The sequence below is a fragment of the Balaenoptera ricei genome, chromosome 6 (genome assembly GCF_028023285.1).
Source record: "Balaenoptera ricei isolate mBalRic1 chromosome 6, mBalRic1.hap2, whole genome shotgun sequence".
NCBI classification, from domain to species: Eukaryota; Metazoa; Chordata; class Mammalia; order Artiodactyla; family Balaenopteridae; genus Balaenoptera; species Balaenoptera ricei.
This window is the reverse complement of record NC_082644.1, coordinates 35,760,707-35,774,581: the sequence shown is the minus strand read 5'-3', so window position 1 is coordinate 35,774,581 and position 13,875 is coordinate 35,760,707. Positions and strand designations below refer to the sequence as shown.

General features: G+C 52.9%; 1 protein-coding gene across 1 annotated transcript in view; it reads right to left on the bottom strand.

Annotated features, from left to right (window-relative positions):
* PTCH1 (patched 1) overlaps positions 1 to 4,560 on the bottom strand; it is a 58,312-nt gene extending 53,752 nt beyond the window's left edge. Inside the window, 2 exon segments of the mRNA XM_059924462.1 lie at positions 2,489 to 2,681; positions 4,294 to 4,560. Of these exon segments, the coding sequence (XP_059780445.1) occupies positions 2,489 to 2,681; positions 4,294 to 4,491 (391 nt within the window). The 5' untranslated portion in view covers positions 4,492 to 4,560.
* Between the last annotated feature and the right edge of the window lie 9,315 nt (positions 4,561 to 13,875).

The window sequence follows — 13,875 nt, the reverse complement described above, 5'->3', positions numbered from 1 at the left end:
AGTATTGAGTAAATAATACTTGGCCAAAGAACCAGTGCGCCACACTGAAACTGCCAAAACAGAACGGGAAGGAAAATAGCTCAGAGGCCCAAAGTAGGCAAAATGAGTCTTATCTCAGGTGTGTCACTCCCCAACACTCTGTCACTAAGCTAGAGCCCAAGTGAGAAAGCTAATAAGCATGTTTCTCCTCCCGGGACTTGACATGAGTTGTGTAATGCAAAAACATAGTTAATTCTAGAAATATTTATAAAATGTTACATAAATAAGTTACATTAGCTCTTTTTTTTTTTTTTACATTAGTTCTCTTTAAACTTATTAACAATCTACTGAAAAGTCTTGCTCAAAACAACAAGATATAGTCTTTTGTCATCATCATGACACCCAACAAATCTGTTGGCCCAAGTAGCAGAAAGTGAACATTTGGACAGAGCTGGGAGCCCCCTTTGCTCATCACTTGCTCTGTCTTAGAACCTGTGGTAGCTCCCCACAGTCTAGCCAATCACATCATTTCCAAACTGCAGTCCTGCGGTCCAGGGCCCAACCTGCTGCCCAGGGCCCAATGGAGCCACTGCACCCTATCCCCGCCACACTGGGGGTCTCCCACTGCTGGCTGTCCACTCAAGCCTGGGCCTTTGCTTGACCCCCTTTCTGAGCTCTTGCCTAGAACTCCCTCCCTCCTCCACTCTCTAGGTCGCTCTAATTTGCCTCACCACCTCCATGGAAGCTTTTTCCTTTTTCCATTTAACTTTCATGGCCTACTGCAATTGTGAGCTCAAATTTAGTGCAAGTCTGACATTCAACTCTAGTAGTTTTAAGTGCATGAATTTGTGCACTTGGAGTGTCTCACATCTTTAGTGTCACTTACAGTGCCTAGACAGTGCTAGGGCCATTATAGATGCTCAGTAAACTTGCTGCTAGGACATCATAGGTGCTTATTAAAACCCTTCTTTATCTATCAATGACAATGAGGTGCCGAGTTGAGGTAAATTACCCCATGGATTCAATCCAAAGAACACTTGTATTAATTACCAAGCTTCTTAAGGCAAGAATGTTTTCTGGTCTTAATTATTTGGACTATTATTTTGTCACTACTCAACGGAAGACACCACCATATTCTTGCAAAACACTGAAAGCTGAATCTTCACAAACAAGCCAAGATTAACAAAATATTCTCCAAGGTTAGTTCTCCAGCAGCATTCTGAAAGGGATCAATTATGCAATTATGCATGTAACTCTTAGGCTTCCAAATTTTGTCTTAGATAGCTTTCACTAGGAATGCCTCAGATATCCTGGTGTGAAATATCTACATAATTACGGCAATCCTTCCCTCCCAGCTCATTGTAAGAGATTCCCTAAGCAGTGTTTAGGGGTTAAAATGTTTCCAAACAGCAACTCTGTTACTTTCCAAAAAGAATAAAAAAACAACGAACAGAAAATAAAAACAACCGCTCCCAAAACAAAACCCCTGAATCAAGAGAGTTACAAAAAAAAAAAAAAAAAAGTAAAATGTTTCTGTCTGGGGTGTCGGGGGTGGGAGGTGTGATCTATTTTAAATTTACAATCACTTAAAAAAAGGCTTCAAGAACCCCCAAATTGAGGAATGTGGAGAAAAGACTGGCATAACCCCTAGGAGAGCTCCTGCGGCCCCTCCCTCCAAACCCGCTTTCTTAAAACACATTTATTCTTTCAGCCTCCAAAACGCAGCCTTCCCCCAGCATAATTCCATTTTAAAAGCCCCCACCCGCGAGGAAACATTAATCTACTTTGCAAACAAGCGTTCTAGTCTGTGCTTTACTGCTTTTTTTCCAACTCCTTTCCCCCCACCCCCCCTCTTTTTGTACCTTGAGACAAATGTTTTTTTTCCCCAAGAGTTGAAAGCTGTCCAAAAACAGGACCACACACGCCGCCGCCTCCGCAGGCCCGCGCTCTGCCCGCCCCCCGCCCTCAGCGCGGCGGTCGCGGCCGCCGGGGGCGCGCACACTCCCTCCAGCCGGAGGGGTGGCCTCTCTCTGCCCCCCCCCCCACGCCCTCCTTTCTCTTTGGACGCGGTGGGTGGGGGTGGGGGAGGGAAGGAAACCGAGGAGTACAGCCCGGAGCCGAGAGGCCTTCCTCTGGCCGCGTCTCAGCGCGCGGCGGAAGCGAGCGGCGGTGGCGGCGGGACCTGGGGGCCCCCCGGCCGTGCGGAGTGGTCTGTCCCGCGGAGGGGGCCCCCGCGCCCTCGCCGGCCCGCCCTCGCCACTCTCTCCCACAACACCTCGCAAAGCGCAGTGCCCCGAGTAGATTACAGCGCGGCCTTTGTCGGGCGGGCCTGGCTCCCGGCCAGGCGCCCAAACAATAAACAATTCCCCCTGGTGCGGGCAGGGGGTTTTCGCTCTTCACAGAAAGGATCTAGGTGTATGCTGGCAAATATCTTTATCAATTGGAAGGAAGGGCAGGGGGCCCGGGGTGGGGGACGAGAGGGCGCTGCGGCGGGCGCTGGATCTCTTACCTTCCACCCACAGCTCCTCCACGTTGGTCTCGAGATTAGCTGCCTTTAATCCCACAGCGAAGGCCCCAAATATGAGGAGGCCTACAACCAAGAACTTGCCGCAGTTTTTTTGAATGTAACAACCCAGTTTAAATAGAAGTCTCTGAAACTTCGCTCTCAGCCACAGCGGCGCTTTCCGGCCAGTAGCTTTCCCCTGAGGATGAAGCAGAAAGGAGGAGTGAGCGCCGGGGAGTCGCGGCCCGCGCGCCCACGCCAGCTTCCGCGCACCCGCCCGGCATCCCGCGACAGCCGTGAGGGGTGCCCTTCGGGCTGGAACCCAGGTCGGCCCAAGGAAACACGAGCGGCGTTGGGGGGCCTGGTGATAAATCAAAGTCAGGCTGCAGCGTGGCAGCTGCACCTTGGTCACAGCAGGGGCGCCCCCACGCGCGGCCTTCGTAGCATCCCCGAGTGTGACTTGGAGGTTTGGGAGGAGGGGCTGCAAGAACAAGGGGAAGCCGAGGCAAAGAGGAGAGACACCATTCAACACAGGCAATATTCACACCAACCTGGGAAGGGAGGGTCTGCGTAATCCCCGCGATGGAGCCCAATGTTTAAGAACCAGCCAACCACGGCGCCCTTCCCCGCAAGTCCTGCCCCAGCCTTCACCCTTCTCGGGGTGCTCCGGCGAGGACAGAGGCTGGGGGACGAGAGCACTTTGGGAACAATGTTTGGCGGGCTCCCGCATCCTGATCCCCCGCCCGACGTGGTAGTAAATTGGGATCCACGTGGTGAGCGTGGGCGCCGGAGCTCACTCGCGACGTATTTCCATAGCGTTGGGAGACGCCGTGTGAGCTGAATTAGGAAGTGGGGCAGCCATCTGCAACTTACGACAATATTTGTGATCGGAAGAGGGCAGCCACATGGATCTTTCCCTCCTCTCCCTTCCCTTCTGGTTAAACGTGAAAAGCAGCAGAATGCACAGGGGAAGAGCCTGGGCCGACGCAGGCGGGGGTCCTGGCTGGGCGCTGGCTGCTCCCGGCGGTGGCGTTTCCCCGGCGCTGGCCGCGGCCCCAGCCGGCCCCTATCTGGGTGCTCGCCTTCCCCGGATTCCACACATTTCAGCGAACCTCGTAAACACAATGAACCCGGCCGCTCGGCAGACCCGCACCGCGGATTTAAGGTGGCAATTTGTTTACAACTTTCCCTTTCCCCACAGGCTCTGAGAAGAAGTAGCTCAAAAACTGGAAAAGAAGAGGGGAGATACCCTCTTGCGAGGATAATTTTTAAGGGAGCACAGATTTCATGCTCAACAAAAGCAAAACCGGCTGCCAAAAAGGGAAACCACCTTTATTTCGGCTCCCTCCCCACCCCCGCCTCTCTCCACTCCGCCTCCCCCTCCAAGAGGTTAAGAAATGTGGCAGTGTTACAGGGGTTTAGGCTGCAAATAGGGGCAGGGGCGCGGGAGTAGGGGGCTCAGGGGCAGGGGGTACAGGGCAGTGCCGCGCTGCGGCGGCCCTGGAGGTGGTCCACTGTGGACTGCTTTCCAGTGCTCCGGAAAAGGCACGCCGGGGAGGGCGCGTGCACACACACACACACACACACACACACCCTCCACCCCCTGCGGACTTCAGACAGCCCTTTCCTCCCAGGACCGGAGGGAGGGTTTGAATTTTTCAATCCCCACTTGTCTGGTTTTTTTTCCTGGAAAGGGGTGTGTGTGTGTGTGTGTGTGTGTGTGTGTGTGTGTGTGTGTGTGGCGGGGACGATCCCAAAGAGGAAGAGGAGGGAAGAGAGAGTGGGAGGAGAGGAGAGAGTCTGAAATGCACCTTGGAAATCTGCTCCAGAGCGAAGGCGGCGTCGCAGTAGCTGGGCCGGTGCAGATAGTCCCAGTCCGGCGCGGCGTTGCGGCGCAGCCCCCCGGTCCTTCTGCGCCTCCCGCCACCGGCCGGCCGGCCCGGGGCCCCGCTGCAGCTGCCGTCGCCGCCGCGGTCCTGGGGCTCGGCAGCGTTACCAGCCGAGGCCATGTTGCCGCCGCCGCCGCCGCGGGAACCGAGGCTTCCCGGGCGGCCCGGCGCGCTCCTGCCGCCGCTGCGGGCTCCTGGCTCGCCTGGGCGCTCGGCTTGCGAGAACGCTGCTGGCCGCCGGCTGTTCGGGCTGGGGCTCCGGTTGACAGACCTGCTGCTGCTGCTGCTGCTGCTGCTGCTGCCGCCGCTGCTGCTGCTCACACTGCGGGCGCTGCTGCCGCTGCGGCCGCGGCCGCTGCCGGGGAGTCAGACCCTGCGCCTTCCATTGCCACATTGCGCGGGGGTCCCGAGGTCTCTGCGGCTGCCGCTGCCCACATCCAGTTCTCCGGAGAGCGAGAGCCGGCGCGTGGAGCCAGCCTGTCCTTCGGGCGCTCACGCGGCGCTCCTCGCTGTCCCCAACTCCCCCTACCCGTCCCCCGCCCCGCGCCGCGACCCCTTCACTGCAGAAAGCGCCAGCAAATCCCCGCCGCTCCCGCCGGCCTCGCTGACTCTCTCGGCGTCTCACGGGTCGCCCGAGCGGCCGCGGAAGGTAAGCGCAGAGCCGCCGCCGCGGGGTCCGTGGGCGCCCGGTGGGTCTCAGCGCTGCCGGGCCGGGGCAGCCGCCGCCGCCGCCGCTGCTCCTGCGGCAGCTGCTGCTGGCGGTGGCGGCTCCTGAAGCTGCTGCTCGGACTGCTCGGACTGCTCGGGCTGCTTGGGCTCTGGCTGCTGGGTTCTCGGTGGCTGCTTGGTCCCGGACTCTGCTTTCTTGTGCTCCTCGCTGACCCGCTGGACCATTCTGCCCCAGTGCAGCGCGCCTCTCTCGCTCCCGGGACCTGGGGACTCCGCTCTGTGTGTGTGCAGCGGGCAGCGGCCGCAGCAGCTCCTTGATTCAATAGATGAGATGGAAGAAGAAAAAAAAGAACTCTCTCCATTTGGAGAAAGAGGAGGAGGAGGGGAGGGGGTGGAGGGGGAGAGAGAGAGCGAAAGAGAAAAAGGCTGGAGCTCCCGCCCCCGGGGCTGTCAGATGGCTTGGGTTTCTGCAACATGATTGGCTCGCGGAGGGCAGAAATTACTCAGCAAACATGACTATTATTAGCTGCTTAGCAACAGCTCACCAAAGTAGAGAGACCACCCAGGTAGGCAACCCCAGTGTGTGCATCCCCGGCTTCGGGGGGAGCCTCCGAGAGCGCCAACCTTCTCGCATGCAATACTTCCATTAAGGAATGCTCCCCCTCCCTTTCTTTCTTATTCCTTTTCTTTTCAACAGTGTCTTCTTTTTGTAAGATGCTTTTTGCGCGCGCACACACACACAGACACCCACGAGCATTTGCCTCGCGATAGACACGGGGGAAAATGTAATATTTTTTTAAGCGCTTAAACAATTTCAGAAATTCCTCAAAGAAAACCCTTTCAGAGGCACCTTGGCCTCAAGCTGCAGCAAATACTGGGAGGTCCGGCTTGAATTCCCAGGCCTGCACCAATAATGACAGGGTGGTGGATAGTGCGCCAGTGTGTGCCAGATTTTTTTTTTTTTCCCCTTCTCTCTTTTCTTTTATAACCAAAGAGAAGACTTAGGCTCTTGCAGGGAACAACGCCTCGCATTAAGATAAACAAAATGGAAAGTTAAAGAGGAAAGTAGGGACATTGGGAAAAGCCACCTTTCTTAAAGTTCGCTCCCCCCCCCGCCCCGCCCCTTTCCCTCTCAAAACCCCTCGGCAGCACAGTACTGGTTTGAAGGAGTCAGTGTTTTATAAACGTGGAATCCAGACACCGAAGTAGTCTCATGGAGGCAGAGGAGTTTTTATTTGAATCTTTAATGCGACATAGGTAAAGGAGAAACAACAGAATCCTTTTAACAACCCGGGGAAACAGAAATGTTTTCTTTAGAAAGAGAGAAAAGTTTTCTTATTTTGGATTCATTTGGACCCCCCCCCCTTTTTAATTAACCACAAGTCCCTATTTATTTAAAGTCTGTTTTAAACGTCCCCCCCCCAAACTGGTACGCATCCTGTTATATTTAATAGTAGCGTGACATAAAGGAGAATAAAGGCTTTGATGCTGGATTCATTTGAAACAAATTGTGCGCTGATTGCTAGGACTTGTCCGGACACTGCAGCCAGTGTCACCGAGACATGCCGGGGATTCGCTTCCCCTGGAGAAGAAAACACGCGACTCTGAGTTGGATCCTGGGGCCAGAGACAAATTAAACTGTCTACACAGCTCCGATTTTTACGTAAAAAAAAATTTTTTTGAGAGTATTTTTCTTTTACAAGTTAAGTCCCTCCCTGAGATGGGGACCAGATCCACAAACCCTCGATTCTATCTCATCTTAGTATTTGTTTTTTTCCTTTTTTTCTTTTTTAAAAATTGGGTTGAACTGCAGAGGGACTCTCGGCAGCAAGTAGCCGACTGAAGCCGTGAAATGGGGCAGTGTGGCTTTAAGATGCACACGGTGTGTGTTCATTGAAAAAAAAAGAAAGAAAGGAAAGGAAAGAAAGAAACCCAGATGGAGGGAAAGGGGGAGGAGCGGGGGAGAAGGCGGAGCCCACGCGACCACGTGACCCAGGGCCCGGCCGGCGCGCGCTCTAGGGCACGGAGGCCTATTACGCGCGCGGGCGCGTGTCCGAGTGCGCCCGCTTGCGCGCGCGCTGGAGCTCCGGACTCCTCACGCCCGCTCAGCCCTGGTCAACCAGGTAGGGAAGTCGTTGCGCTCGGCTAGCGCTAGGCGGGCTCCAAGTCTCCAGCGCTGGCTCCTGGGAGCCCAGGCGAGGCGCACTCCCCGCCGGCGCGGACGGACGTGCCGGACGCGCCGTAGTACATTCCTGAAGGCGGTCGGCCCCCTTACGTTACCCAATGCCTGCGCGGCCTCCCCGCGGCCGGCCAATCGCTGAGCGCTCGGGTCCCTTACCATTTAGCTGCCCTCTATCGAAAGGGACTGCAGCCGGGCGCGCCGGCCACCCGGGCGACCCACGCGGCTCCCACAGGGGGTCTGTTGGCCAGCCCTCCCCGCCGCCTTACTTTCTCTTCGGCGGCTTCCCCCTGCCTCCTTCTTTCAATCTCCCCTTTCCTTTCTCCTTCCTCTTTCACCCCTTTTCTCCCCCATCTCTCCTCTCCCTACCAGCCTCGCCACCTTCCCTCTAGCTTTTTCTCCTTCCTGGTTTCACTGGGAGGCCCTGCCCTCTGAATCCCAAACCGGCAAAACGTGTGCAGTACCCTGGGCAGGGTAGGGTGTCCTGCAGAATAAAGAGACAAAGAGAACAGAAGTGTCTGGGGGTGTTCACGAGATCAGGAGGAGGACCGGAGAACCAAGCCAGCGCGGAAATTCAAAACTCAAACTCCGAAGGAGCACGTGATTTTGTGCGCGGCTCTGGGAAGGGCTGCGAAAATGCAGAAGGGAAGACAAGCAGCGTGCATTTCAAATGACAGTAGGTTAATAAGTAATATCGCAGGAATATTGGGCTCGACACAGAGCAAGCTTAATCTTTGAGCAATATCCTGCTCTTTATTATGTTTGGTAAATAGTATAAATCAGGAAACGTGATTTATTATTCTAGTTTTTCTCACTGAAAGGTTCTACAGACGTTTCAAGTCAAACCATTTTGTGCTTGCAGCTGGAAATTAATTTTTAAAGATTGGGGGTGGAACCCCTAAAAAGACACGTCAGTCTTTTTATATTTGAGGCGTGCTGTATAGCAAAGGTAACCATGTAGCTATAGGCAGGGTGCTGTGTCTGTACAAAATTCTTTACAACGTTTTAGACCAAAATATTAGTTTTTCCATCCAATCTTTTATTTATAGCAATTTCAGTATAGCTACTTAGATTATGGAATTCTAAAATGAAATTATAGGCTATGTACACATAATGGTTCCCTATTACTCTCCGCACGCAGCTGCATATCCTCTTGTTTTGGCGCTGCTACATGTGCACCATTTCAATGGCAAAGCCTCTTCCACTCGGGCTCATTTCCCTGGGTTTGACTTAATTCCTAAACGTTTTGAACATTGATCTCTGGGGTTTTCAGCTCCCTGAGCTCCCTCACCCGCTGTTTGATAGGTTAACTTTTCAGCATTTCAGACAATGGTCTCGGCCTGTAAATTCTACCCATCGGTTCCAGGACGCAATCCCCAGCCTGGGCTCTAACAAGCGCTATCTTAATCTCCCCACCCCCACCCGCCGCTTCCCCTGTGGTCTGCTTTTTTCATACACAGAGATGAATTACTTTGAGGATCTAATTGGCCTTGTTTCTGTAACGTTTTAAGAAAGGGAAGAGGAGCCAGTGTAAAAGCCTGCTCGACTTGGGTGGTCAGGGCTGAGCCTGCCCCCAATTTGCCTCATTGCTGATGCATGTGAGTTCGACATTCCCAGTGATAATGTTGTTCCTAATCAATCTGCCCTTATTTACATTTGTAAGCATTGTCGGCTTTAATATGCATGCCCTGTGCGGGGGACCGCTGCGCCACACCGGGTTTGTTAACTTCCAACTAGTATTCTCTAGATCTGAGATGAGGCTGACCGGAGGAGCCAGGGCTGTGAAGGTGTCTGCTGGGAAAAGTCCCTTTAATGGTCTTTCTGCAGCATGGCTCCCCCGTGAGAGTTACCCAACAAGTGAGAAGCTTGTTGCCTTTTCAACCAGCAGGAGTTGCTGGCCCTCTTTCTTGAGTATCCCATTTTCCCTTTCCAAGTAAAGTCCATCTCAACGCATTAATTGTCATTTTGGTCTCCCCATCATGATCCAAGACTTCATTGGAATTTGTAGTTTCAAAACACATTCCTTAAACTCTTAAAATATGATTCCCTCATATCTTCTCTCTTCTCTGCTCCAATAGTCAAACAGCCATGGCCATGCCACACACATCTCAGAAATGACATCTGATTATCCAAATGATGACACTGAAATAAAACATCTGCCCTTTGTGTTTGGACATTCCAGTGATAAGCAATTATGGGAGCTGCACTTGGTGGAGTAATGAAAAACCACGATAGGACTTGACTTTTCACTGGTTTCCCAGATCCAACTAATTGGGTCTTTAAAATGTAATGTAATTTAGCTAATATTTGCAGAGTACAAATGAATGAAGGAGTAAATATATCTAGTAATTTGACCCTTGGGCCATGTTATAATTTTGTCTACTGAGTTTAATACTATTTTCCACAAATGCAAAGAATTGCAAACATTACGTTAAGTGCCACAAGTATTCCTGTTGAGAGGCTATGATGGGGAGAGGAATTGGGGATTTGATGTAATATTCTATTTATGGATGGAGAGCCCAGGGTACAGGATATGAGTGATGGCCCAGAGCCTGAGCAGTTCAAAGCAGGTACCTTGGATAAGAGTTGACTCAATTCAAGCCATTTCTTGGCTCCCTAAGAATGCCTTATTATTTTCTCATTGGCAGCTTTTGTATTTGCTTAAAGGTGATGGTAGAAAATGAGTCTAAAAGGGGGAGGGAAAAAAACGATTCAGCAGTCACAAAATGTAACCCCCTTAAGCATGACTCCCCTCCCCTTCTCCCTTCCATCTTCTGTTTCCTCCCCTATCCCCCCTCCCCAGAACTGGAGGAAAGGGAACAGCTCTAGCCAACTTGTCAAAATAATGCTGCTAATTACCCCTGATCTCCTTTAATGGGAAGCTGCTCCCAATTCTACAAAAGAGTAAATGAGGGGTCTACAGCACAAACCCGGGAGCACTGGCATTTTTTGAGCTTACAGTGAGCTTGGTGGGGGGAGGGGGTGGTAGAGGGAAGATGTCCTGAGAAGGTCCCAGAAATCTCCACATTTATTACTCCAGGTTCACATACTAGTTTGAAAAAGGGAATTAGACTTTATGCAGTGCCAAAGCTATTGGTATTCTTTTGCTGGGAATGTCACCAACTGCAGAGAAAATGTTCAGTCTACAATGAACTTGAAAGAGAACAGCATTGACCCTTATATTGATTTCCTCCCTTGTCTGTATATCTTCTTAGCCACATTACTTTAAGCAATAGAGATGTATTCTGGAAAGACCTAGACTTTGAACATTTTTCCCTGCATCTCTCTCCTCGTCTCTGTCTCCCCATCTAATATATCCATATCAAGCTCTGCATTTGGCAGAAGGCACACCATTCACTTCCGTGATCTCTGCCATCGGGACTTACATGAAAAAGAAGCTGAGCAACATGATCCCTTTGACCCACTGCTGGAGCAACAAATTTATTAGAGATATAGGCATGAGAAATGAAAGGGAAGTAAAACAATTCCAGCTTATTGTGTGTCTTTCTTTCATACTGCTAATCCGGTTTACACATCACGCCTACACGTCTCAATAGGGCTTTATACACTGTGGCAGAGGCGGGAGAAAATAAAAGGTGTGTGTGTGTGTGTGTGTTTGTGTGTGTGTGTGAGACAGAGAGAGAGAGAGAGAGAGAGAGAGAGAGAGAGAGGGAGAGGAGGATAAAATAGGGAAGACAGATATTTTAATCCATTCAATACATATTGATTTGCCTCATTAGTTTTTCTATCTTTAGAAAGTTGAAGATAATCTGTAAAAAAACAGCCTTTTTTTTCCCACAAAATAATTCCAAATGGTGCTAACTCCTATTCCAATAGATTGTTACATTATGACAAGATTATAACCAGGAATTAGATACACTTCTCAGTGAGTTTGAAATGAAGCTAATACCCCAAATTCAGAATGGGCCCATTGGTGTCTACCTTGATTCAACATTTTAATATAAAAAGAACTTGGACTCAAAGGTGTTTTATAGCCTTGTGGAAGGAAGCTGGGTGACAACTGGAACACACACAAACTCACAATTGAAAGCCCTTGTTTTACAACATGGGTACACAATGCACCTGAGGCAATAATTCATCCTGAGGTACCACCCAGAAATAATAAGTGACAGTGACAAAGGGTAATATCAGAAAGCATTGTCTTTCTTTGTGGAGGCAATTAATTGCATGTTGAACTACTAGAGCAAAAAAAAAAAAAAAAAAAATCGAACACACAGAATGCTGAAAAAGGATTATTGTAGTAGTTCAAGACCTCAGTTATCTAATTATTAAATACTTAGAGCCACCCATGGTGGGTCTTTATGATTTACCTCTGGTTCTTTTATATTTTTCCTCCCTAGGGAGGAAGGAAGTATAGAAAGGGAAGAAGATGGTCTTCTCTCCCATGTCTAGGAAAATAGAGGTCTCTAGGTGTCTTCCATAGACATCAATCCATATGGTTCTTCTTAGGTGATGGAAATTGAGATCTGAAAACTTTGAGGTTATTTTTCACCCACCAAGGAGGGGTAATTTTTAACATGAACTTAAACACCTAGAGACATAGTATATGTCACCCCCAAGGTACAGTCTCTGGAAGTCCTGTGGTCCCAGTGTTGGCACCGGGTCTAAATCGGTTTGGATCAGTCTGGCCCACCTCAGGGCTCCCCTCAGGCCACACTTAGCCCTCTCAGCATTGGGCTAGCCGCCCACCTCTTTAATGGTTGGCAGGCACCAGAATGCCCGATTCCGTGAGTGCAAGGGTCAACACATAGCTCTCCTACCCGTGGCCCCTTCCTGAACTCAGGAAAGCCCCTTTGGCTCTTCTTCCCACCAACTGCGGCCAGGAGAAGGATGTTTGCGCTCCGGGTTTTGATAAGGTGCTTCTCTCCTAGCCCTGGGCGTCCCACTCATTTAGCGTCCCGGCCCGGGTGCCGAGAGCACCGGGTGAGGGTGCGAGAGCATGTGCCCAGCCCCTCGGGCAGACCTCCCCGAGCTCCCGGGAGACGAGAGAACTCGCCCGGGTGCGCGCGCGCTCTCGGCCCGCACCCTCCCCCCGGCGCTGTCACTCTCCGCACCAGCCCTCCATCCCCAGCTCTGCCTCCGCTGGCAGTCAGTAGCCACCACCAGGCTGATGAGCGGAAGCCAAGGTGGCGACCCTTTCAAGCGTGAAAATGGGATCCCAGGCGACCCCCTCCGTGAGAATTCCCCTCGGAGCCGTTCCCCGGCCGGGCCCCGCAGCCAGCCCCCTCCCCGCCCCGCTGGGCCGGCCTCGGGGGGCGGGGGCCCGGAGCGTGCGAGAGAGCGAGCGAGCTGGGAGACGCGGGCCAGCGCCCCCGCGCCCTGCCGGCGGAGCCCACCCAGCCCCGCGGCCCCGGCGCGCCGCCCGCCCGGCCCGCCTGGCCCTCCGGCCGCCGCGCGGGGCGCCTCGGCCCCGCAATCCCGCGTCCCCGGGGCGCACGCCGCGCGAGGGCGAGGTGGCGGCGGCGGCCAAGACGGCTGCACTCACCATAGCCGGCCGTCAAGCCCTGCCCGGAGCGCGGGTGCCGATGGCGCGGACGCTGCGCTTGGATTTCACATCAATTCCTTTTTTCCCCCGTGCCCCCCTTTCCTGGTCCTCCGCTCCTCCGTCTTCTCCCCGTCTTCCCTGGTCTCCCCCTAGCCTTGTCGCCGCGGATCTCTTTGTCTTCCCTGTCGTCGTCTTTTTCTTCGTCTTCGTCTTCTCCTCCTCCTCCTCCGTCTTTACAAAAGGAACGGAAAGTGTAAAAACCCCGGCGCGCTGGGCCGCCGGAGGCTTTCGGCGGAGTGCAGCGCGGACTCACAATTACAAGCCTGTTTCTATTAAGCAGTTCCATGGCCCTCGGCGTGGGTGGTCTGCCGCGCCATAGGCAGGACCTGTCAGGGTCACGTGACAGATCCGAAAACTTTACCCCTTTACAATAAACTCAAGGAAAGCAAAGTAAACTCGAGGAACGTGCTATCAGCACAGCCCTCCTGGGTAAACAGGCGCTCCCCTCCCCTTCTTCCTGGGAGGCGCCCCGCCGAGCGAGCTCCTGCGAGCCCAGGCCGCCCCTCCCCGCCCCCCGCGGCCCTGTCTGCGGGGGGCCACCGGGCGGGGGGTCTCCGCTCGCCACCTCGCCTTCCCCATCTAGTGCTCCCCCACCCTACACACGTTATTTGCTGACATTTAGTCACTTGCCCGAACCCCCGGGTGGGGGATGCTGGGGGAGCAGGGAAGCTCATTTCAGCATCCCCAGCACTCCGGGAAATGTGGGGTGCCCAGAGCTCTGCAGAGGGACACCACCTTCCTGTCCGCAGTTCTCAAAGCCCTTTCCTGCTCGCATTCCCACGGAAGCCCCGAGAAGCTGGGAGCATTCTGGTTGACAGGCCCACAGGCTGACAGGGAGGCAGAGAGCCAGGGGAGCCGGGCAGATAACAAGAGTCTCCCGGGGGGGAAATGTTCAATGTACTAAGATGTATGTGGATTCGTGCAGCTTCTGTCGGAGGTCCCTGGGAAGCTGATTCTTCTGAAGAGACTTAGGTGGAGTCCCTTGGAAACCAAGATTGGTAGCTGGCTGAGGAATCACTAATTTATATTTGCTCTTTTCCCTTACAATTACTGTGGTTTGGGGGGTATGCCACCCAAACACTCCCACCCA